Source organism: Oryctolagus cuniculus, chromosome 3 (assembly GCF_964237555.1).
Source record: "Oryctolagus cuniculus chromosome 3, mOryCun1.1, whole genome shotgun sequence".
Lineage (NCBI taxonomy): Eukaryota > Metazoa > Chordata > Mammalia > Lagomorpha > Leporidae > Oryctolagus > Oryctolagus cuniculus.
The window spans coordinates 72553501-72579659 of NC_091434.1; the positions used below are offsets into that span (position 1 = coordinate 72553501).

At 42.4% G+C, this 26159-nt stretch overlaps 1 protein-coding gene across 2 annotated transcripts in view; it reads right to left on the reverse strand.

The window, feature by feature from the left end:
• CERS6 (ceramide synthase 6) overlaps window positions 1-26159 on the reverse strand; it is a 341168-nt gene that overhangs the window by 231070 nt on the left and 83939 nt on the right. For both annotated transcript variants that reach the window (XM_017343213.3, XM_051848533.2), the window contains exons 2-3: window positions 14989-15094; window positions 818-948 (exon numbers count right to left, since the gene is read on the reverse strand). In XM_017343213.3, the coding sequence (XP_017198702.2) occupies window positions 818-948; window positions 14989-15094 (237 nt within the window). The remainder of the gene's footprint in view (window positions 1-817; window positions 949-14988; window positions 15095-26159) is intronic.

Below are 26159 nucleotides of genomic sequence, written 5' to 3' on the forward strand. Positions count from 1 at the left end.
ACTTTCATTCCATCCCTTAAGCCATGTTTCATTAAACTCACTCGGGCCGGCGCCGTGGCTCACTAGGCTAATCCTCCACCTTGCGGCGCCGGCACACCGGGTTCTAGTCCCGGTTGCCCCTCTTCCAGGCCAGCTCTCTGCTATGGCCAGGGAGTGCAGTGGAGGATGGCCCAGGTGCTTGGGCCCTGCACCCCATGGGAGACCAGGAAAAGCACCTGGATCCTGGCTCCTGCCATCGGATCAGCGCGGTGCGCCGGCTTCAGCGGCGGCCATTGGAGGGTGAACCAACGGCAAAGGAAGACCTTTCTCTCTCTGTCTCTCTCTCTCACTGTCCACTCTGCCTGTCAAAAAAAACAAACAAACAAACAAACAAAAAAAAAACTCACTCAGGAATTAAGAGAGAAAGTTCTTCTCTAGGAACAGAGAACACTGTCATAATCTTCTAATAATATATGCTAGTATCTCAGTTTGTATCGGTGGAAAGAATGTATTGCCTAAGTTTCTTCTATTAAAATTTAAACTACAGACATCTATAAAAGTAGGTATTTATTGCTGCATTTCAAAGATGTCTGGTTGAAACTCTCAGGGTAGACCCTTGCAACCTTTGTTTACTTGGTAGAAACTCCCTTAGGAAGTGAATTTCATTTACTGAATCCAAAATGGAAATCACAAATTCTTGTAGACTACTGTTCCCCCAACTATTTTCCCGCCAGATGGCATGCTTTTAAGGGCTGCTGGAGCTTGCACAGAGCTGTTATTTTTCACCGCTGGAGTGGCAAGAGTACTTAGGTTTACTTTCAAAAAGACAGCAACTTACATGCTCTCACAGAACCTCGTCAGAGTGCTTGGTTTCTCCTGGTTGCGTCTTTGTCGAAACCAGCGCTGAATGCTTCTCACATCCCAGTCCAGTTGCTTGGAGAGGCCTTCCAATCTCTTTTCATCAGGATGCTATGAAACAGGCACCAGGAAAATCATTTTCAGTGAACCTCTGCTGTCACCACGAACAGATCTTCCCTCGTTTGAGATTTTTCTCCTATGTTCACTATCTGCTACCGAGATTTCTGTATTTACCACTAAGGAACTAGTCCTTCCGAGAGTACCAAGAACACAAATAACCTCAAGGCTACTCATGAAAGGGCTTGGATGCTCTAATGCTTGCACTCCTTATTAGCAATGTGCTTCCTAAGGGGCAACAGGGATTGCATGGCACAGCCCGGCTTGCTCAGTCAGACCCATTGGCTTTCCAGGGAAGGGAGCCCAGCGAAGGTGAACTACAAAGAGAAGTGCAAATATTTCACTCCCAGGAAAAAAAATGCTAAGCTCCTTTATTACACATAATGTGGGATAGGAAAAAAGCATGGAAAAAAATCCCGAAATGCCTCACTTTCTTTCTTTTTTTTTTTTTAAATTAAGCCTAAGGTACAATTGCTGCCAATAAATTATGTTTTCTCACCTTTCCCCTTCTCTCCTCCTCTCGTCAGTTCTTTACACATTTCTCTTCTATTGTTTTCCTGGTCATTCATTTAACCAAATAGCACACCAAGTCTTTCACAAATACTATGTATGCACTAATTGAAGAAGCAAATTTGTTGAAGAGGAAAAAGATGGCCTTGAGATGACAGACTGGGAGTCTACTTTGTCACTTCCCAGACCTCCCTGAGTCTCAATTCCTTCATCTTTAAAAAAAAAATAAGGTGCTGTTTATTAACCAAAATGGGATTATGGTAAGAACCAAATGTGAAATGTATGTAAACTCGGTGGATGGGAGTTTTCCTTGTTGCTCTCTCTCCCTTCTCTTCCACAAGTTGAGAGCATTCTGCCAACAACCACAGGAAGTCACCCACTACACAACCGAACTAAGCCAAGTGAGCTTCATTCTTTTATTTATTCTATTTCTGCTTCGATATTCGTAAGATGTTAACGATCAGGGAGACTGACCAAAAAGGAAGTAGAGAGAAGGCAGGCACCCCAGCCTTCAAACTATGAGGGCAGAATAAACCACGGCTCCTTTCCAAAAGCTTCTCACAGGGTTTGCGCCCCGTCAAACTGAATGTGCCCCTCCCCATCGAATTCTTCGGTTGAAATCCTAATCCCCAGTGTGGTCAAATTAGGAAAGGGGCCTCTGGGAGAGGACTGGGCCTTGAGAGTAGAGTGCTGGTGATGAGATCAATGCCCTGCGTGAAGATACTCCAGAGGGCATGCGTCATCCCCGCCACCAGGAGGAAGAGGGCCTTCACCAAGGACGCAACCATGCTGGCACTCTCATCTCAGACTCCCGGCCTCCCAGCCTGTGAGACACAAATGTCTGGTGTTCAAGACATGCCGTCTGTGCTGATCTGTTTCCTCAGCACACCCTGATTACGACAGTCAGACACCCAGAAAACACCACAAATGGCCCTCGGGTACACAATGTGCTGACCGTATGCCTGTAAATGTTATCTGCCAAATTTCAACTGGGTGTGTACGCTGAGGACGTCCCTCTTCATCACATGGAAGAGAGAAAATTCATTGCCTACAGTACACCTTTGCTCTCCAGGGTAATTCATTGTTTACTTCAATTTATCTCCAAAATTTATTCATGGAGAAAACATTCACGTGGAGCACAAGTTAAAAATTATCCAAAGTTTCACCTGAAACCTTGTTCCCACTCCTAGTTCCTATTCTTCCCTTCCTAGCAGATACCCAGTGACTAGATTAGTTTCTCTCCAAAGTTATTTTATGCAAATATAAGCAAATATGAATACATATTTCTTTTTCTTTAAAGATTTATTCATCAGGGCTGGCGGAGTGGAATAGTAGTTAAGCATCCGCCTGCAGCATAGGCATCACATATGGGTGCCAGTTTGAGTCCTGGCTGCTCCACTTCCAATCCAACTCACTGCTAATGGCCTGGGAAAGCAGTGAAAGGTGGCCCAGCTGCATGAGCCCCTGCATCCACATGGGAGATCCAGAGAAAGCTCCTGGCTCCTGGCTTTGGTTCAGCCCAGCTCCAGCTGTTTCGGCTATCTGGGAAGTGAACCAGTGAATGGAAGACCTCTGTCTATCCCTCTTTGAGAGGCAGAGTTACAGACAGAGAGAGAAGTCTTTCATCCACTGGTTCATTCCCCAAATGGACAAGGTTGGGCCAGGCTGCAGTGGGGTTTCCCACGTGGGTGCAGGGTCTCAAGCACTTGGCCATTTTCCACTGCTTTACCAGGCACATTAGCAGGAAGCTGGATCAGAAGTAGAGCACCCAGGACATGAACTGGCATCCAAATGGGATGCCTGTGTTGCAGGCAGTGGCTTAACCCGCTATATCACAATGCCAACCCCAAATATGTATTTTTATATCTATCTTCATCACACAAAATACTTTGTACCAAAGACAGTATTCATGAATTTGAGTTTTTCACTTTGCAATGTATTCTGGAATATTTACAGATCAGTATGTAGAAAAGACCCACATACTTTTCTAGAGCTGCAGGGATATGGCATAATTTACTTATCTATGACCTATTAATGGACATTTAGATAGCTTTTGAACTTCCACTGCTATAAACAACCTAAGTGGTTAACAACGATGGGACATTTTGTGCAGATTTATCTGTGGGATAAGTTCTTAGAATTGAAAGTTACAGATCAAAAGGCTCTAAGTATTTATAATTTATTTTCATTTGAAATTTTTGAGTGATTTCGCCAATTAATACTTTCACAAGCAAGTCCTTTTCTTCATTTATTGAGGTAATTAAAACTTTGCACCGTAAGTTGCATACTTTTTACCAGTATGTCATCTGTGCTTTAAAATTTGCTTACGGTATTTTTTGCTTGTTTGATATATACTTACAAAGTTTTTAAAAATACATATTAAATTTATCAGTCTTTTCTGTTATAGCTTCTAACTGTAGAATTAGTAAAGCCTTCCTTCCTTCAAATGTTCAGAAAATTATCCTAGTTTCCCTTCTAATACATTTAGATTTATGATTTTTTTACATTTATTTTCATTTTTATTTATCTGAAAGGCAGAGAAACAGAAGAGAGACAGATAGACAAAATCAGAGATATTCCATCTGCAGGATCATTCCCCATATACCAGCAATGGCCAGGACTGGTCCAGAGCTGCAGTCAGGAACAAGAAACACAATCCAGGTCTCCCACAGCCGTGGCCCGGACCCAACGACTTGAGCTAATATCTGTTGCTTCCCCGGGTGTGTATTAGCAGGAAGGTAGAACTGGGAGCCGGAGTCAGAAATGGAACCCAGATGCTCCAACAGGCTCTTAACTGGCACCTGAGCCCCTGGGCCAAATGCCCACTCCTGGGGCTTTCATTTTTATAGCAAATCTTTAGTATACCTACAAAATAGACTGCCACTGAGTGTAAAGTATGACTAATTTTCTTTCTTACCAGGTAGAGGCTACCCAATATCCCATCCCATTGCTCAGCCTTTTCCCACTGAAAATCTAAATCTGCTTTTCCACTGGACCATTATTAGGGTGCCAATACTCTACAGTTAGCGTCTCAGGAAACTCCTCCTACATGAACTTTAAAATTAATTTATCTATTTTCAAAATAACCAAATGGCCAACCAGCCAAGGTTGCTGGTTTTTTTTAAATAAGATCACACTGAGTTTGAAAATTAATGTAGGGTAAATAAATATCTTTATTCAATTTGTCCTTTGCGTCCTTGAAGGGTGTTGGAAAATTTTCCTCATATAGGTTTGCATACAACTTTTATGTTGATTTCTAGGGATTTAATTAAATTTCTATTATATGTAAGGCACTTTTTTATATCTTTTAACTGATTATGGTTGGCATATATATGAAAGTCTTTTGTTTCTGACTACTAATTTTGTGCTAAAATTTCATATTATTTGTGGTAGCTATTCATTTGGCTCCTTTAATTTTCCAGGTGTACAATCATAAAATTACTGAAATGTAAGCTGCAAAAATAATGAAAATTCAGAGTGTCTTCTCATTGGTGCCTAAATTAGAGTAGTACTCAAACAGTTCTTGAATGAACGAATTTTCAAATAGCCATCATTTTCCCAACTCTTCTCTAATTTTTGTTACCTTTCCTCCTTCCTCTTGTGTACTTGCTAACTGAATATAAAATTTAGCACAGTGGTGAACAGCAGTAATAACAGTCTTTGGTCTGGACTTTATTGGGAACACCTTTAATTTTCTTATTAAGCAAGGGGCCAGACTTGGGACTGAGAAACAAATACGTTTAACATGTAATGGAAACCACATATCCCTACTCAAATAATCCTCTTTAATTAAAAAGATGCTAGGTTTCAGCATCCATGAAATATGTACTTTTTCCATTAACTTGTCAGTAACATGATGAATTATATAGTAGATTTTTAAATATGGAATACAGAGCAGGCCCTATATCCACATGCCTAGAATAAACTTTATTTTGTGATGAAAAATAATTCTTTTCATTGGTTGCCATCATTCATCTTTCTCCCCATTGAAAAACTAGATACTACTTGCTAATTTTTTATTTAAGGATTTTTCATCAATATTAATCAGTAAATTGATCTCCAGTCTGATTTTTCAGTGAAATCTGTTATGCTTGATATTAATGTTTTATTGCTATATTAAGAGAGAACTGGATGGCTTGATTAAAGAGAATTATCTGCCCTTTAAGAATACATTAGAATTCTTCTGTGAGATGGATATGTTCATTTTCTTGTCTATAGTAACCGTTTTACTGTATATAAGAATATACATGGTATATACGTATATTGTACTCCTTGAATATATGCAATCAAAGGAGACAAAGCAAATGCAATTTTTTATATAAATTCAGACCTTCTCATACCTTGGAATTGCTAATACTCTGAGCAATGAAAAGAACACAAACCTACTTGTTCAGAAAATATTTTCAGTGTAATAAAATAAGGAAAAATTCCTTTTGTGGGGGCATCTGAATCTGGTACTTTTTTACAGTTTAGCTCACACACACATATACAAGTACACACTCTCTCTCTCACACACACACATATATACACACACATACACAAATTATACTTTTCTAGAATGATTTCCCTTATACCCAAGTTTATCCATTTAATTTGTCCCATGTCTTAAGTTTCTTCTCTGCTGCCGCTACAGAATACTCGAGACTGGGTTATTTGTAAAAGAAAGTTTAGCTCGTAATTCTGGAGGTTGGAAATACAAGATTAGGCAACTGTATCCATCCAGGGCCTTGCACTTGATTATAATATAGCAGAAAATCGAAAAACAGGAGGGGCAGCCTTGCTTTATAACAACTAACTCTTGCAGCAGCTAATTCCATCCTGCTAAAGTAAGCATGCACTCACCAAGGGAATTAACCCAGTCCCCTGGTAAACACATTAGTCCCTGTTAATGACCTAATCACCTCTTAAAGATTCCCTTTCCCCTGTTTCTCAAGACAAATACACTGGGGACAAAATTTCAATAGGAGCTTTGGAGGAAGCAAACTACATCCAAACAATAGCACCCAGCTAACAGAAACACACTCTTCATTTTCCTCTGATTGTCAATTACTATGTTAGCATTTGTATTTGCTTCTTTCTTCCTCAATTGGCTTAGATGACACTCTTTAAAAAAAATTAAACCAATAAAACATTTTTGGATTAAAAATGTTTTAGTTCTACAGTTTTGCTAACACTTCACTTTTAACTTTTATTTTATTTTATTTTGACAGGTAGAGTTAGAGAGTGAGAGAGAGAGACAGAAAGGTCTTCCTTCTGTTGGTTCACCCCCCAAATGGCTGCTACGGCTGGCGCGCTGCACCGATCCCAAGCCAGGAGCCAGATGCTTCCTCCTGGTCTCCCATGCGGATACAGGCGCCCAATCACCTGGGCCATTCTCCACTGCACTCCCGGGCCACAGCAGAGAGCTGGACTGGAAGAGGAGCAACCAGGACAGAATCCAGCACCCATATGGGATGCCGGCACCGCAGGCAGAGGAATAGCCAAGTGAGCCACAGTGCCAGCCCCCAGGCTTTTATCTTTACTAGTTTCTCTTTTCTGTTTATCTCAATTTATTTGGTTGCAGTTTTTCCAGTGCTTAACTACATGGTTAACTTTGTTTCATACATACAAGTTTTCAACTGAGCACTGTTTTGGCACAGTATATATAAGCAATGCTTTTTCCTTTTCCTTAAGATTGATTTATTTGAAAGAGAAGGCAACAGAGGAGTGGGAGAACCAGAGGAGGAGATTTCCCATCCGCCAGTTCACTCTCCAAATGGCTACAACAGCCAGGGCTGAGCCAGGCTGAAGCCAGGAGCCAGGAACTCCATGCAGGTGCTGCACATGGGTGGCAGGGGCTGAAGGACTTGGGCCACCATCTGCTGCCTTCGCAGCCATGTTAACAGGGAGCTAGATTGGGAAACAGAGTAGCTGGGATTCAAATTAGCATTTGGATGTGGGGTGCTGAGCCCACTGCACTACAGCATTGGTCCTGTGCTTTCATTATTATTGTGTTAGAAATATTCTGAAATTTCACTTTTATCCATTTATAAATTTCCAAAGGGAAGAGATTGTTTTTGGATTTTTACTTCATTTCAAGTATTATTAGATTATGTCTAACTTTTTTTTAGATTTATCTATTTATTTGAAAGGCAAAGTTACATAGAAGGCTGGGGTGGGGGAAGGAAAGAGAGAGAGAGAGAGAGAATCTTCCATCTACTTGTTCACTACCCTAATGGCTGCAATGACTAGGGCTGAACCAAGCTAAAGCCAGGAGCCAGGGGCTTCTGGGTCTCCAGCGTGGGTATAGTGGCCCAAGAACTTCGGCCATCCTCTGCTGTTTTCCTAGGCACATTAGCAGGGAGCTTGACTGGAAGTGGAACAGCCGAGACTTGAACTGGCACCCATGTGGGATTCTGGTGCTATGGACCATGGTTTTAACCTACTGCACCACAGTGCCAGCCCTGATTATGTCTAATTCTAAGTTTATTCCTTACAAATTTATTATATAACATAGGGTCATTTTGTAAATATTTAATAGGTACTTAAATTTTTATACCCAGAATATAAGATCATCAGATCTTCCTCCTTAATTACGCTTCTTAGAATGTCCATATTCTGGGGCAGGCATTGTGGCTCTGTGGGTTAAGCTGCTGCTTTGGGTGCCTACACCCCATATCAAGGTGCCAACTCAGCTCCCGTTACACTGATGCTTCTGCAAAGCAGTGGATTATGGCTCAAGAACTTCAGCTCCTGTGACCCACGTGAGAAGCCTCGGTGGAGCTCCTGGCTCCTGGCTTCAGCTTGGCCCAATGCTGGCTGTTGTAGCCATCTGGGGAGTGAACTAGTGGTGAAAGTCTTTTTCTCGGCTGGCACCGCAGCTCAATAGGCTAATCCTCTGCCTGCGGCGCCAGCACACCGAGTTCTAGTCCCGGTCGGGGCGCCAGATTCTGTCCTGGTTGCCCCTCTTCCAGGCCAGCTCCCTGCGCTGTGGCCAGGGAGTGCAGTGGAGGATGGCCCAAGTGCTTGGGCCCTGCACCCCATGGGAGACCAGGAGAAGCCCCTGGCTCTAGCCTTCAGATCAGCGTGGTGCACCGGCCGCAGCTTGCCGGCTGCAGCTCGCCGGCTGCGGCGGCCACTGGAGGGTGAACCAACAGCAAAGGAAGACCTGTCTCTCTGTCTCTCTCTCTCACTGTCCACTCTGCCTGTCAAAAAAAAAAATATATATATATATAAAGGCTTTTTCTCTCTCTATTCCTCGCTCTCTCTTTCTGCCTTTCAAATAAAGAAATAGATTTTTTTTAAAGAGACTGTCTACATTCTGTTTTATAATTTGATAATCAGGTCTCTCATGACCAACAAGTCAAAGTTTCTTACTATCATATTTCTGTTTCTTCTTTAATTCCTATTGAATGATTATATAGATATCAGTATTTAATGCATATATATTCATAACTATTTTATCTTCATTATAAATTATGTCTTGTGGCAATAAAAAATCAAATCTTTACTTCCTTTAATGCCTTTAGAAATCCTTTCTTTGTTATTTATGTTTGCCTGGATACTTTCACCCTGATCTAGTTTTCGATATTTTAAACTACTTTGTCTTTTGGGGGTCTCTTCTGTGCTTTGTATACATTTGTATGCGTGTTCTAGGGCTTCCATAACAAACTATACAAACTGAGTGGCTTCAACAACAGAAAGAATTGAGAAATTTATTGTGTCATGGTTCTGGAGGCTGGTTCCCAGATCGAAGTGTCAAAGCACTGCTGGGGAGCATCTGTTCCAGGCCTCTCTCCCTGGCTTATAAATGACACCCACTTCCTATGTCTCTGCACACTGTCTTCCCTCACACCCACTCGTGTCCAAACGTCCCCTATTCATAAGGACTCCAGTACTGCTGGGTTATGAACCACCTAATGACCCTACTTTAATAATTATAATTATAGAGATTTTTATCTCCAACTAAGGTCACATTTTGAAACCTAGGGCATCAGGATATCAGTGTAAGAAATAACAAGGGCACACATTTCAACTCAGGCAGTAACTCAAACCTGAAGCATTTTTTATTAGATGAATGAAGCCATCTGTATGTATTGATAAGATTGATAAATTTTGTATAGTTTTCTAATTATACTCTACTTTCTGTTTTGATGATTTGAAGAAACATATGCCTAGTGGTTTTCATTTTCCTCCCTGTAGTATGTAATTTTTGCTCTGGTGGTGATCCGTATAATATTCTGTTTCTTTTCCATAGCTAATAATTCTGTATGAGCAATATTTAAAGGTAACATGACTTCCTCTTTCTTCCTTCCTTCTCTTCCACCACCCAACACTAGTCAATAATATTATCTTTCTCACCATTTACTCTTGTACTATTAAACATATTTACTCTCCTCCTCGGTTTATCAGCTTTAAATGATAGCTGCGACTCCCAACCATTAGAGATTACGCAATCAGAGAACTTTGGTTCCTCCCAGCTTCATCCCTGTCCCCCTAGTTATTTCTTGGCTGCAGCTTTCCTACACTGCGAGGACATAAAATCTCAATGTTCTGTTCTGTCACCAATCTGCATACTTCACACTGCCTTAGATATACAGTTTAGAAAGATAGCCAACACTCACAAGCATGCCTAATCATCTCCAGGATGGCTGAAATGACTGATTTCATAGTTTCCTCAAGGAAGACTTGTGGAACAATTGCCCTAAATTTTTTCATATTCACATGTGTGTAGCCATTACACAGTAGAAACAATTGGGCTAGATATAAATTCAGTTCTCACTCTCCTTGGGAACACTGAAAATTCTGCTAAAGTAAAAGCCCGAAGTCATGTGACGTAAAGTCATTCGGTTTCCTGCTTGGCTGCTCCAAAAATGATTTTTTTTTATTTACCATTCTTAATAACTTTAATAACATAAAGCTGAGTGTTCAATGTTCCGGATCATTTTTCACTAGGTTTCTATTAACATCAAAATAAAACTCCATTTATTTTTGGGAAATTTCCTCAATAATATCTTCCAATATTTGTTCATTATTTCATTTTCCCTTAAGGGAGTCCAATTATAGAGTTCCTGGATCTGCTTGCCTTGAGCATCCAAGTGTTTTTCTTTTAAAGATTTATTTATTCATTTGAAATCCAGAGAGGGAGAGGGAGAGGGAGAGGGAGGTAGGAGGAGAGGGAAGGGGGAGGAGACGTTGGTGGGGGGGGAGAGAGAGAGAGAGAGAGAAAAGGATTGATATTCTATCCATTGGTTCAATTCCCAAGTGCCTACAATGGCCAGGGCTGGGCCAGGCCAAAGCTAGGAGCCAGGGGCTTCATCCTGGTCTCTCATGTGGGTGGCAGGGCCCCAAACACTTAGGACATCCTCTGCTGCTTTTCCTAGGCCACCATCAGACAGCTGGATTGAAAGCAGAGCAGCCACACGCCTGCCGGCATCGCAGGTTGTCACTTTATCCACTACACCACAATACTAGCCCCTGTGTATCTAAATTTTTATGTCATTTCTTGTTTGGTTCATGTAACTCCACTTTATTACTTCTATCATCTGTGTTCTTTGCTAAGTTTTCTGTGGGGAGCAATCCGGACTAGACTAAGTTACTCGAATTAGGACTTATTCTATGCATCTGCTCTCCCACAATATGGCGCTGGGAGAGAAGTAAACAGCTTCCGCACAGCTGCCTCCAGTTCAACCAATTAACTGTAGGACTTGCTCCTGATTGGAGAGCAGCGTACTCAGCCGAGTTGGGATTGGCGGAGGAGGACTATAAAGGAGGAGAGAGACGGCATGCACCAGGGAACATCTATGGGGAACATCTAAGGGAACCCGTGCAGCCCCCGACAGAGCCGGCCGGCGGTGTGCCGCTCCCCTGCGGAAGTGGGGAATGTGGCCAGGGGGAACTGCCCTTCCACGGAGGTGGAAGGGATAGTAGCCAACCCGGGAAGAACCAGCAGCAAACCCGGGGAGGGCCGAGCAGACGAAAGAACAGCGCAGGGTCCTGTGTCGTTCCTCCACGAAGAGGGGGAGCGACAGTTTTCCGTAATGTCTAATATTTCTTGTATTCCTTCAAATTTTGTCTTCTTTTCTGGGATGGTTTTTGCACTTTTCTGGAACTCTACAGACTCGCATTTCCTATCTTCTTATTGGCTATGGGCAGTGCAGTCCCAGGGAGCCCCTCACTCAGAAGGACTCACAAAGCTCTGTGGCTATCTTGAAAATTTTCCTAATTTTATCATGTACTTTGTGTTTTATAAATAAAGTCCAACTGAGCAGTGCAGCACACGCCAGGACTTGCAACTTGGCCCACATCTGAGCCCTTCACCTCCCCCAGTTGGGTCCTTGCTTGTACTTTTTCTATCGCAGCATCCACCTGGCTCCTCTCTCTCCCTTTCCTGGTGACTGCTGCTACCTTCAGCCCCCAGCATGGGAATGAGCACAAGCAAGGGAAGTGGTAAGGCAGGGTTTGTACTCCCGCAAGTTCCATAGAGGAGGTCACCCAATTGTTTGGGAGTGACTCCATAGAGTGAACTCTTGCCCGCCCTTGATCCTGGCACAAAGTTGCAATGCATTTGGAGAACAGCTGGCCACCACGGGTTGGACCAGTGGGCTTACAGAAAGGAGAGAGGTCTGCCTCAACTTCTCTACTTGGTTGTCCAGGGCAGTGTATTAGCCAGTGACTGGAGAAAAAAGGAACCCAGCAGCAGGTGGGCTGTATTTATGCTGAGCAACAGGAGTCGGCCCCAGGCCCCTGCATGGGGATGTACTTGTCCCATGAGTGTCTCCCAAGCCTGAGGGAGCATGACACCTCACAGCAAGTAAAAAGCACCTTGACTGGGGGCGGGGGGGGGGGGGGAGACACTGGAAGGAAGGAAGGAAAAAGGTTCATATTTTTGTCCCTTTGATGGCACCTTTCTCACGCTTTTTGAACAAGGGTCCTACATCTTCACTCTGCGTATGGCTCTACACACAGTGGGGCTAGCTGGTCCTAAATGTGGATTTTATGATTTTTTTTTTTGAGGGGAAGAAGATAACCATGTCCTTCTTCAAAGGTCCCTCAGCCACGGCCAAGGCCAGCCTGCTGGATGACCACTGAAACACACCCTGCCCCGCTGTTGGAGCGCTCCACTCCAACTCCTCCCATTCTGGTCAATTGATCTGTCACATTTTCCTGTCACAAATAAGACTGGAGAACTTCAAAGAACACAAGTTGAAAATGGTTCCAACTTTTGCTGCATTTATATTTAAAACATGAGGCTTCTGTTTCAATCATGTAAAAACTTGCAAAGGAATCACCTTGGAAACCAAAAGCACATGATCATTAAAATCAGCTTAGAAGCAAAGAATCTTCAAAGAAGTCAACCTAACTGCAAACCTTTTCATTATCTTTGTGGAGGGAACCTCTCCTGTAACCAACACAAACATAAGGCGAGGGAGTTAAAATGTTCACTGCAGAACTTCTAGAGGGAGGCATCAAATTGAGGCTTGAAAACTCACTTCATTATTCATTTAGAATAGGGTGTGCTGAAAGCAGTTACAAAGATAATACAAATGTGTTGTAATCACATTAAACATGACCTGATATTTGTTTTTTTAAGAGGAGAAGTTTTCTGTTGCAGTACATTGATATACTACCTGATAATCAGGTTTTTTTCTTAATATTTTCTTCCTTTAAATACCACAGGATATATGTCCCTTTAGGGTAAAACTTGGCCATATTAAACCAGCAAGGAAACCACCAAAAGAGCATGTCCTAAAATTCATTCTGCTCTTCTTCCTAGCAGATACAAAAGGGAACCTGGAGGTGTTGTTTTTTTGTTTGTTTGTTTGTTTGTTTGTTTTGACAGGCAGAGTTAGTGAGAGAGAGAAAGAGACAAAGGTCTTCCTTTTTCCATTGGTTCACCCCCCAAATGGCCACCACGGCCGGCGCACTGCGCCGATCCAAAGCCAGAAGCCAGGTGCTTCCTCCTGGTCTCCCATGCGGGTGCAGGGTCCATCCTCCACTGCCTTCCCAGGCCACAGCAGAGAGCTGGACTGGAAGAGGAGCAACCGGGATGGAATCCAGCACCCCGACCGGGACTAGAACCTGGGGTACCGGTGCTGCAGGCAGAGGATTAGCCTAGTAAGCCACAGCATTGGCCCCTGGTGCTTTCTTATACTTTCCCAGGAACAACATCATTTGTAAAAGGAAGAGGGGAAGGACCAGTGCTGTGGCATAGCAGGGGTAAAGCTGCCACCTGCAGTGCCGGCATCCCATATGGGCGCTGGTTCCAGTCCTGGCTGCTCCACTTCCAATCCAGCTCTCTGCTGTGGCCCGGGAAAGCAGTGGAAGATGGCTCAAGTCCTTGGGCCTCTGCAACCGTGTGGGAGACCTGGAAGAAGCTCCTGGCTCCTGGCTTCGGATCAGTGCAGTTCCAGCCACTGCAGTCATCTGGGGAGTGAACCAATGGATAGAAGATCTCTCTCTCTCTGTCTCTTTGCCTCTGCCTCTCAAATAAACAAATCTTAAACAAATAAAAAACAGGAAGATGAGAAAACCCTAAAAAATTTGGGCAGAAGGGAAGACTATAAAATAAATGTTCGGATATTTCAATGAGTAGTTGTGATACAAGAGTATGTGATACAAACAGTACGGACAGCTAGCAATACAAGTACCAAAAGAGGAACAGAATTTGCTTAACACATTCAAACTACACCTGAGAAGCCTGAGTGATTCTCCCAGGAAAACAAAAGAGGAACATGAATCTTTCAATACATGGCCCCATGGTACCTCTCTCAGTCTGCCTCATTTCTCCTGTTCTCATTTCTTGTGCAGGCAAAAGGAAAATAAGGTGGGCAAGAGGTACGGAAGACTCAGAGCAAGACACATGGACTATGCAATTTGCTTTGTTTTCTTAAGATCTTGGATTGAGGACTTCTATCTTTCTCCTCTCTTTGTCCTGTGGAGGACGGGGCAGGGGCAGGGGCAGGCTCTCTCCCCTGGCCTGGTCTCGACTTTTAACTGCTACCAGAGTGAGTGTATCTCCTTTTCATTCTCAACAGTGAACCTATCTCTTCCTGAGACCCACCCTGGGCCTCGTCCAACATTCCTCCACACTGCAACTCTTTTCCTCTTCAACTATGCCTTTGTGTCGTGCACATTTGTCTATTTACCGCAACTGCTCGAGTATATGGACAACGGTATAAGCAAATAAGTTCCTCTTTTCGTCATACATAAATCATATTCTCAGATTCCACCCAGTAACTGACACAAAGTCCCACCCAACCCTTTTCAGCACTGTTCCATGTCACTCGAGAATCAGAGAGGCACAGAATGAGCCTAATCACCACCTAATCAAGACTGTTCTTCACAGACAAGCATCTAAAATCAACTTGGGAAAGGACTCCATACACGCCCACCTCTGTTCAGCTTCTGCAGTGTGGGTTTAAGCGCAAGGCCCACAGAGAACAGGCTCTGCAGCATGAGACTGGGCACTGTCTCCAAATGCGAGAGTGAAGGAATGAGATGACAGTGCGCTGAGAACCAGCGCCTTGGGGAGGGACATCGTACCTTTGTAATCGCAGTGAAGACCTTTTCCAGAATGGCATTCGGCTGTGCAATCTGTGGTCCATTGGCCTGAATGTTGAGGGCAATGGCACATGGTTTGGCTACAAATCTAAAAATCAGAAAAAAAACAAAACAAAACAAAAAACAAGAAAAATGTCAGAAGTTATTCAGTCTGTAGCTGTTCTTAATGCCACCAGTTACACCTCACTCAGTGGCCCAGCAAAGTGCTGGTGGGGTTTTATGAGTGTACATTGTCAAAAGCCACATGGGTAACCATGAAGTAGACTCCACTTTTTCTCTCCTTCAGTCGCCTGGCAGTAACATTAAAAAAATAAGTCCTTTAAAGCATTCAAACCTCCTGATCCTCAAGTTCTAACGAGACGCAGAGAGACTGGCACATGAAACTATACGGGTATAAGTAGATATGTAAATAAGACAAACTGATTTTAAATTATGTAACACGTAAGCTTCACACTAACACAGTCCAATAGTCATGTCATATTTTGACAATGAGCAGAAACAGGACTTCTGATCACTGCTAGTCAAAAACTTAGCACTCTTGTCTATACTCAGTGTTCTGTATTCAGCCCCAATCCCTTTCAGCCTCTTAAAATTCTGTCTTGCATTTATTTTTTTTTTTTCTCATAGGGAGCAATGACGGATGTCAAACAGCATGACATCCCAGACCTGCTTAAAAGTCTGGAGTGTTTACAAGCACGAGTAGGACTGTTTCTTAAGCCAATGCCTATGTCAAGAAGAATGGGAAGACTGAGCTTCATAACTGGTCTTATTTGATGTGTGATTGAATCATTGAAGGAGAGCAGGTGGAATGTGTGGGGCCCAAAGGTATGGTAACACCTCTAACAAAACAGTATTAAAAAGAAAAACATTTACAACTTCAAGTCTTAGGCTAAATGCTCAAGAAATAAAGTTCTGTAAGTAATCACTTTCAGTGGTAACATCTGACATTCCCTACTAATATGAAGTAATTTAATATTACAGGAAAGTATTACCCAAGTTAATCCAGTGATGGCCAAGTGCAACAACTAGTAAACATACCTAACAGATCACAAGTAAATCTTAGGTGAAACTTTATAATAACCAATGAGATTAAAGTACAGTAGACATAGAAGCCTTTTTTGTAAGCAGCATTAACAAAGTTTGCATACATAGTACTGACATTCTTCTGGTTTCTATTTCAAGTATAAGTGAAGCAATTTATTCAAAAGAAAAATGGATACTGTACATATTCAAACTTAAACCATTTACACAGAAAAGGTGATGTAACACCTATCATACTGAGCTCTCAGGGACAAAGATGGGTAGAAAGAATATTCACTCTCTTCCAATACATAAATCTTCCACAAACTGGAGTATCTCCAAACCTTCTGCATTCTCAATTCTTTTTTTTTTTTTTTAATTTTTATCTACTTGAGAAGCAGAAAGTTAGAGAACACCCATCTACTGGTTCATTCCCCAAATGCCTGCAATGGCCGGGACTAGGCTGAGGCCAAAGCCAGCAGCTGACAACTCATCCCAGGCCTGCCACATGAGTGGCAGGAACCCAATTCCTGGAAGCATCAGTGCTGCCTCTGGCAGACTGCATCAGAGTGGGGCTGCTTACAGAAACCCAGGAACTGCATCTTGGGATACAAGCACCCCAAAAACTAGGCTGAACACACCTCAATTCTTTCAATTAAAGTTTTCTGAGACACGTCAACCTTATTGACAAGGAGCATAACCTTTTCCTAGAGACCTTGGGTGTTCACTACAAATAATAGTCACAGAGGTACAGCTGTGGCTATGATGAGGGGAAAATGAAACTGAATGAGCAGTGAGCACAGGGGAGCGTCTAGAGCTTGTCTCCCTGGCGCGGTGTCCAGCTGTGTGGTTATCTGTCTTCTCATCATAAGGTAGACTGAGGTGTATGAAAAGACATGAGATGCAGCAAAAGTGAAAAATAAGGCAAACAGGCACAATTAATTTGGTGTAAAGGACAAAATCCACTCTTCCAATCTATGTCCTTCCAAGTTGACCTTCTCCCCACCACTCCCTTATCTTCCCCATTCTCACAACTTCTGACGCACTACGTTCAAATTCCCTTTTGGACTTTGTCATCATCAGCCTTATGGCAACCTGATCCAGCACAAGCTGCTGCTTCTGAAGAGTTCACACCCCATGACAATGCCTAGGCATGCACTGGAGGGGTCAAGAAATTTGATCAACTGTTCTACTTCAGGAAATATATTTTTCATGTTGCTGCCATGGTTTTGAAAGCTGCTGACAAGTGAATGGCTGGACACGCTCACAAGTTGGCCTTCTCTGGTGCTCCACAACAACGTGTGGGCAGGCAGTAGGGGGATCTCTTCAGTAGCAACTTCCTCACCTTTGCTCTCACCCTCCAGTCACTTACCCAAGCAATTCCAAAAAAAACATACTTAATACCTCCTGTGCTTTCTCTTGAAGCTTCAAACCACATTTTAAGAACTGTTTTTTTTAAGTCTCAAAAACAAATGCATTAGCATCTTCCTATCAAGTTTTCATCACTGAAACTATCAACTAAATCTAATATTCTGTAAAGAGATTTTTAAAGCAAGGCTCAAGGCCAGCACTGTGGCACAGCAGGTTAAGGTGTGGCTCCACTTCCAATCCAGCTCCCTGCCAATGTACCTGGGAAACTGATTCAGTCTAAAGTTGAAGTTCCCAAAGTTCACATGAACCCTTGGCATACATGCCCAATAAACTGCTTTAATCCCCTGAACAGTTACTGTGTCATATAATGTTTTTGTTTCATGCGTGGCACACTGGGGACAATTCATGAATACTGGATGGATGGATGAACACACAAATAGATAAAAGGGATGGATGAGGAATGCACGGATGGAAAGCTTGATAAATAATTCATCTAAAATACACTAGTAAGTACTTCTACTATCTTTTTCCAAAAAGGCTGTGAGTCCCTGGAATATCCACATCTTCTCAGGGTCATTTGGAAATCAGAGGGTACGTGACTGACCATTCCAATATAAAAAGCTATTTATTTAATTTCCATTGTTCCCATGACTTCAAAGCTGGCCTCAAAGAGCATGCTTATAGGCTCCAGCCATGCCTCCCTAGGCATTCTCCTCTCATCTTATGCAGTGCAGAGAGTCCATGTCCAAGGTTCAGAAAAGTGTGGCAGTAGGCAGAAAGTTAATGTCAAATCCAAACTGAGAGACATTAATTATATGTAAATACAGATATTTCACTTTTTCTCCAAATAACGTGTGAAACAACTGTAGCATTATTTTTTCCCCAGAAAATATACTACATACCGAATAAAACCTGGGACCCTGCTGCTAGTTTTATCAATTCCTGCTATGGCCCATTAGAGAAGAGCTGAATTTTTTTTTAAATGCTGGCTCTAACAGAAGTAAGTCTTCCTTTCTCCCTCCCTCCCTCCCTCCCTCCCTCCCTCCCTCTCTCTTGCTTGCTCGTTTTCTCCTACAAATACTATACTCTCTCACCTACAAATACTAAGTTAAAAGGAAATACTTACTTTCCAGCTTTGATGATCATCTCTACCAGGAAATGCTCACCTAATTCCTTTTTTTTTTTTAAATCAAAGGCAGCAACACCACATTCAAAAGATCAACCATCTATAAAATACTTTCATATGCCATATTTTTAAAGTAAATATAATCATGATCTAAGCATTGGAAATTACCAGCCTCAGTTTAAAAGGCAAGGAAAACATCTAAGATGTTTCTACTTTTCCGTTCCATTTGTTTGCATTTTAAACACAAGTTAAACATCTGCACCAAGTCCTGAAGTGAGCAATGGGCAGGGCTGCGGTGAGAGGTGATCCTTGCACTCAAGGAAGTCTACAACCTGCAAAGGGACACCCTTCAGAAACAATGAATGTTTGCACAGTAAATGCCATTGTTCTAACTACTTTAAAATATCTCATCATCTTTATTGGGGAACATGGCCAGAGCCTTTGAGTACTTTCTCTTCTTTTTTTTTTTTTTTTTTTTTAAGATTTATTTATTTATGTGAAAGAGTGACAGAGAGAGAGATATCTTCCATCCACTGGTTCACTCCCCAGATGGCTATGACAGCCAGAGCTGGGCCAGGCTGAAGCCAGGAGCCAGGAGCTTCTTCCAAGTCTTCCATGAGGGTGTAGAGGCCCAAGTAGTTGGGCCATCTTTGGCTGTTTTTCCCAGGTCATTGGCAGGCAGCTGGATCGGAAGTGGAGCAGCCAGGTCTCGAACTAGCGCCTATATGTGAAGCTGGTGTCTCAAGAGGCGACTTTACCAGCTATGCCACAACACGGGCCTCCATGTCCTTTCTAACTGTCAAATTCCTACAGCTTTCAAAGTACAGCTAGAAGGCTGTGAATGCAGACACACAAACCTACACATGTGCAAAAACTGTATGGAATTGAATCTCACACACATACACAGGTGCACAAATGAGTATAAATAAAATGGGAAATCTGAATGAGATTAGGAGACTGTAGCAATTTCTTGCTTGTGATTCCAAGCTACAGTGTTTCAATTTTACCATCAGGGAAAACTGGAAAAAGAGTCCAGGGAACCTCTGACAGCTGTGTGTGCATAGGACCATCTTAATAAAAATACCAACTACAAAGAATTGGCAGGAGACTTCTGCTTCTGATGTGGAGGAATGAGATCCTGACAAACACATTTTTTTTTCTCTTTAAAATCTACACAACATACCAATACCACCAGTACACCTCCCCTTTCCACTAGACAAAATTAAAAAAATAAAAATTACAGACAACGCTACCTGAGGGCTGTGGAGATTGAACGAAGCAAACAGACTTTGGAGGGGAATCAAAAGCTGGGGCACATAAGCAACAAAAAAGCAAGCCCCTTATCTGCCTCTGTGTTTGTTTTACAGCTCTGCCCTGATGTCAAACCCAGTCACAGCAGCAGGTAAGAACTCGGATAGAAAAACACGTACTCTCTCACCACAGGAGCCAGCCAGGAGAAGGAGCCTGGGGAACTCAGAGCGACTAGAGAACCGTGGAAGGAAAAGGACCAGGGAAGAAACCCTAGTTTTGTGTAGAAATCAAGATTCTGGCTGACTTCTGAACCATGAATGTACAAGATAAACTGAGCACAGCTAGAAGCTAAGGCTTAAAGGCCCGATCCAAGTCTGAAACCGCGGTGGGCATGAACCACTGCAGTCTGAGCCTAAGTAAACTGCCTGATAACCAAAACATCAACATTTTTCAGAGCAAGGTTAAAACAACCCACAGACTGCACAGATAGGACAGATGTAATCCACGCTGATGAAAAGCAAGGAAAGCATGACCCAGCAGCACAAAAAGATGGGGAAAAAAAGGGAAAAACTCAGTGAACTTGGACTATGCAATTTAAAAAGAGAAAAAAATGGAAAAATAAACAGACTTTTAAGAACCGGCGAAACAGTTTAAAACAATCTAACATGTGGGTCATGGGAGTCCCAGGAAAAAGGAGACACACTAGAGAAGAAAAAGAAAATATTAGGAGAAGTAACAATTCACAACTTGCCAAATCTGATAAAAGATATAAACAGACAGAACTGAACAGCTTGCGAATCCCAATGAGATAAGTATGAAAAGAGAAAAACCTAGACAATTCACAGTTAAACAAGATGAGACCACAGGTAACAAGAAAAAACTGAAAGTCATTAGACAAAAATGGCACGTTACATACAGGAAAAAAATAATTTGAAATATTGTGAAACATTTTCATCAGACGTTATGAAGGTTCAAGGACAGTGCAGTAACATCTTTAAATTCCTGGAAGCAAAAGCATAAACTAAACAAAACAAAGCAAAAAGCCCCCATCAACTCAAAACTCCAGTCCAGCAAAACTACCTTCAGAGAATGAAGGTAAAAGGAAAATCACAGCAATTTGTGGCCCTCAAGCTTCACTCTGAGAATGCTAAAGGAGGGGCGGGTGCTGAGCCTTCTGATGCCAGCTCTGGTTCCAGTCTCTTGCTAATGCAGACCCTGGGAGGCAGGGGTGATAGCCCAAGTGATTGAGTTCTTGCCACCCACAAAGAGACCTGGATCGCATTCCAGGATCCAGGCTGCAGCCTCTGCTGGCTGTGAACTGGTGGGCAGATTCTTCTCTCTTGCCTCTCCTCCTCTCAAAGGAATCATTTGTTAAAAGGATGCTAAAGAAAGTTCTCTAGGTTAAAAGGCAGCAAAACCAGAGGAAAACCTGGATCTTCAGAAAGGAAGGGAGCATAAGGAATGGAAAATACAAAAGCACTTGCAAGATCTTCGAAATTAATCACAGCCAATTAATGACAGGTGAAATAGTTAAGTCCAATTATGAGAAGTAACACATATCCTACCCACCCCAGACTGTGCAGGAAAGAAATCCAACTATGTAGCAGAGGAGGAGGAGGGGCAGAGGTAACATTGATCTCATTGCTTGACTCCAACTGTTTTCTTAGACCTCAGTATTATCAGTTGTGGATGTGCCATGGCTACCACTACAGCAGGTATTTAAAACTTTAAATGGACAAGAATAGTATAGATTGCATGTTTAAAGCAAATATGTGGGTACATGTTTAGGCATACATGTGTGCACGTGCCCCAGTGCATAGCTGAGTGTGCATGACTACATATTCTATAATCTTAACTAAACTGTTTCCAAAAAAATCAATATTTGGTGGGGTGAAAAAAGCCAATTTGGAGAGAGGGGACTAATATTTATTGAAAGTTAGTTAGCATGTACCAAGTGTTTTTGTAATGATTTACTTTTTTTTTTTTTATTTGACAGAGTTAATGAGAGAGAGAGAGACAGAGAGAAGGGTCTTCCTTCCATTGGTTCACTCCCCAAATGGCCTCTAGGGCTGGAGCTGTGCCGATCTGAAGCCAGGAGCCAGGTGCTTCCTCCTGGTCTCCCATGCAGGTGCAGGGCCCAAGGACTTGGGCCATCCTCCACTGCCTTCCCGGGCCACTTCCAGCAGAGAGCTGGACTGCAAGAGGAGCAACCGGGACTAGAACCCCGTGACCATATGGGATGCTGGCGCTGCAGGCGGAGGATTAACCAAGTGAGCCATGGCGCCCGCCACTGATTTACTTTAAAAAAAAAAAAAAACACACACACACCACTTTGAACTAAATACATCTCATTTTACAGAAATATAAACCAAAGCCCAAAGAAGTTAGTCTGTCCAAGGTCTTAAAGGTAGTCAAACAACTTAGAGAAGACTTAATAGACCATCAGCTCCTAATATAATCTTAGTATAAACTAGATTTTCAGGGCAGGCATTGTGGGCTAGTGGTTAGGATACCACTTAGGAGGCCCTCAGTCATCCCTTATTGAACAGTCCTGGCTGCTCTAATTTTGATCCAGCTTCCTGCTTATATGCATAATGGGAGGCAGCAGGTGATGGCTCAAGTACTTTGGTCTCTTCTATTAGTGTGGGAGACCCAGATAGAGTTCCTGGCTCTTGTCTTTGCAACGCTGGCTATTGCAAGCATTTGGGGAATGAAGCAGTAGAAGGAAGGTCAACATCAACCTCTAACTCTTTTGAATAAAATAAAATAAAAAACTAGATTTCCTCCCTCTCCCAAAAACCAGAATACAGAGGCACTGTTAAGTTATTTGTGATATGCCATGCATTTTTGCACAGCAATTCCACTTTTAGGTATTTAAGGAAATCTGTCAAATGAAAATGTCATGAAAGGAAAGATTTTCATGCACATTTGCCCCTACAGAAGGGGGAAATGGTAAATTGCTTAATGATTTGCTGACAAATTACTCATCAGGCATCTATGGTGTGTACGGCCTGCTCTAAGGTTGAAGATGCAACAGTGAGCAAAACACCTGCTTCTATGGAATTTATATTCCAGGAGGAGAGAAGAGAAAGTGTTTTTTATTGTGCTGGATCATGACTGAGAAAAATACAGCATGATGAGAAGGACAGGGGTACCAGGTGGGGTTGCAACAGGCTAGCGAGTGATGGCCCCACGGAGAAAGTGAACAGAATCCCAAAGGAGGGAAGGAGGTAAACTGTTGTTTAAAAAAAAAAAATGGAGGAGAATGTTCTGGAAGGCATAGCAGCCAAGGAAGAAGGGCCTGAGAAAGCAGTAGGACTCAGATGTCAAGACGTGCTCAGAGGACCGGTTGTGGCTACAGTTAGGAAGCACAGGAGCAGCAGGCAGCCACATCTCAGCACCTTGCAGGCCATTTTAAGAACTTTGGTTTTGGGGCCGGCGCTGTGGTGCAAAGGGTTAAGCCGCGGCCTGCAGTGCCGGCATCCCATAAGGGTGGTTGAGTCCAGCTGCTCCATTTCTGATCCAGCTCACTACTAATGCACCTGAGAAAATAGCAGAAGATGGCCCAAGTCCCTGGCCCCTGCACCAACGTAGGACACCTGGAAGAAGCTCCTGGCTTCAGCCTAGCCTAGTCCCTATCCCCAATCATTGTAGCCATTTGGGGAGTGAACTAGTGAGTGGAAGATATGTCTCTCTCTCTCTCTCTCCCACCCCATAACTCTTCCAAATAAATAAATAAATGTAAAAAAAAAAAAAAAGAGCTTTGGTTTTTAGTGTAAGTGAGCTAGGAAAGCCACTCAGGTCTCTCAAAAGAAACCCTAAAGGATCTGGTTTCTGTTTCAACTCTGTTTCAACAAAATCATGAGTCTTCTGTCAAGAATAGACTGAGGGCCGGGCGTGGTAGCAGATTAAGCCTTCCTTGTGATGCATCCCATATCGGAGCGTGGATTTGAGTCTCGGCTGCTCTGCTTCCCATCCAGCTCCCTGCTAATGTACCTGGGAAAGCAGCAGAAGATGGCCCACATACATGGGCCCTTGCTGTCCATATGGGAGACCCAGATGGAGTTCCAGGTTCCTGGCTTCAGCTTGGCCCAGGTCTGGCTGTTGCAAACCATTTGAGGAGTCAACTAGCAGATGAGAAATCCCTCTCTTTGTCTCTTTCCCCTTTCTGTCACTCTTTCAAATAAATAAATCTTACAAAAAACAAACAAACAAAAAACCAGACTGAATCTGAATGAAGGAGAGCCCTTATGGGAACAACAAGGCTAGTGGAGTAGTTATTCCAAAGTCCAGGTAAGAGAGGGCAGCAGCAAGAGAGGTGGTGAGGAGAAATCAGACCTTATTGCACCTGTTCCAAAGGCTGGGGCCGCAGGATTTACTGATGGACTAAACATGGGAGGAGATAAGAAAGGAAAAGGGTGGGGACATAGTTTTGGTCCAAGCTCCTAGAAGGGCAGTTAAGTTTGGAAGCTGGGATGAAGAATTTGTGACGTCAGTTTGAGGCATGGCAAGATTGAGGCTATACTTAGTCAATTCTTCAGCTTATAAACAGAGATGCCAAGTGGGAGCTGGACACACTGGTCTGCAGCTCTGGGAGGCTTAGTGTAGGGTACAAATTTGGTGCCATCAACATGCACATGGCATATAAAGCCACAGGATGAAGGGAATCACGTGGGACACGAGTGTAAACACAGGAAATGAACATGTGTCAGAAGGAGAAAAAGGAATTGTCTAAGATGTAAAACTGAGGTCAATTTTTTGTGCCTCAAAAACATGTAAGTGCAACATACTGAAAACCAAGTATAATGTCCCATTTGCATACTTTAAATTTTTTATAAGGAATACTAGTGAAAAATTGTTAATGGTGATACTCTATTAGGGTTAAGAAGATTTCATTCACATTTGATGTTTCTGTATGGTTTTTAAGCTTGTATGTTAAAGGTAAACGACACTTAATTGTGTTAAATGTATGCTTAATAACATGCAAAGTTGCTCAGAAGTGATAAAGCACTTGTGACACACAAAATATGTGAAAAATACACTAAAAAGTTGATTATGTTTATTGCCAGGTGATAGGTTGCTGTAACATTCTTTTTAAATGTGTTTCTGCATTGTTAAGTTCTTAAAATGAGAGTATAAATTAATACCCAAAATAAAAGGAGATGAACAGGATAGCCATTATCCCTAATAAGACTTAATATCTCAAAGACAGAGAAGCCTAACGTTGAAGCCCAGAGACAGCTGTGATTCAGTTCATTCCACAGACAACAGTAGGTGGAATAAAAATAAAGTGCCACTTCACTGCCTTGCCAGGTAGAATAAAAGATGGCATTCAAGCCAATGGTAGTGACAAAAGCTATGAAACTATTCAACTGGGTGAAATTACTCCAAAAATACACCAAGAGAACGTGAAATGCAACCAACAAAGCAATGACTTCTTCCTGTGCCTGGAGACACCATGGAACTTTTGTACCTCCTCACCTATCTAATGAAAACCATATCTGTACTCAGTCTCATGTTGGGAACTCTTTCTAAACCATTAGCCCCTTGAGAGCACTCAGAGGGCCAGAGACCAGGTGGATGGCAGACAGCATGGTAAGCAGGCAGACATAAAGTATAAAGGACAATTCCTTCAGAGACAATTCATGTCTCAGATACACCTGCTCTGAGCGTGGAGCACTGGAAAACTGTTGACTATCTCTATGACCTAGTTACTACCTTTATAGAATGGAGACAATAAAATACACTTGGATAATTTTCTGTAAGCATTGACAGAATGAATATAAACCTCACATCACAGAGCTCAATATTTGCGAAGTATTCAGCAAACGTTTGTTCTTCTTTTTAATACCTTGGTTACAACAGATATACATTGTGCCCTAGTCTGTCCTGGTTGGTAACCTGTCAGCACGGGATGGCAGGGATTTGTGAAATAGCAGGAACATTTAAGAGAACCCTGTGTTACTTGCTCCAGCCTTTTAGCTCTGAGCCTGATTTTTCTTTAGAGATCCTTCAGAATTTTCCTTTGAATGATCAGAAAATCTCTCTGTACATTTCTTTGCAATTTTCTGTAACTCTGTAATTTTTCAAAATAAAAGGTTAAAAAAAAAAAAACCTCTTCCCTTTGTGTCCTATTTTAGTTTTTCATCATGCTTGACTCAAAATATTCTTCCTGTATCACTCTTTCTTACTGAAATGTAACCCACTTCCTCTTTTCTTAGCCCTGCTCAGAGTACAATTGCTGACCACCTCCAACATCTGCAAACACTTCAGCAGTCCCTCTGCATTTTTCTCTCTCCGGGACTCTGAGTCCCAGGAACCATTTTTTTCTTTTCCAACTCTTTTTTTTTTTTCATGATTTCCCATATTCTTTTCTTAATCTAAC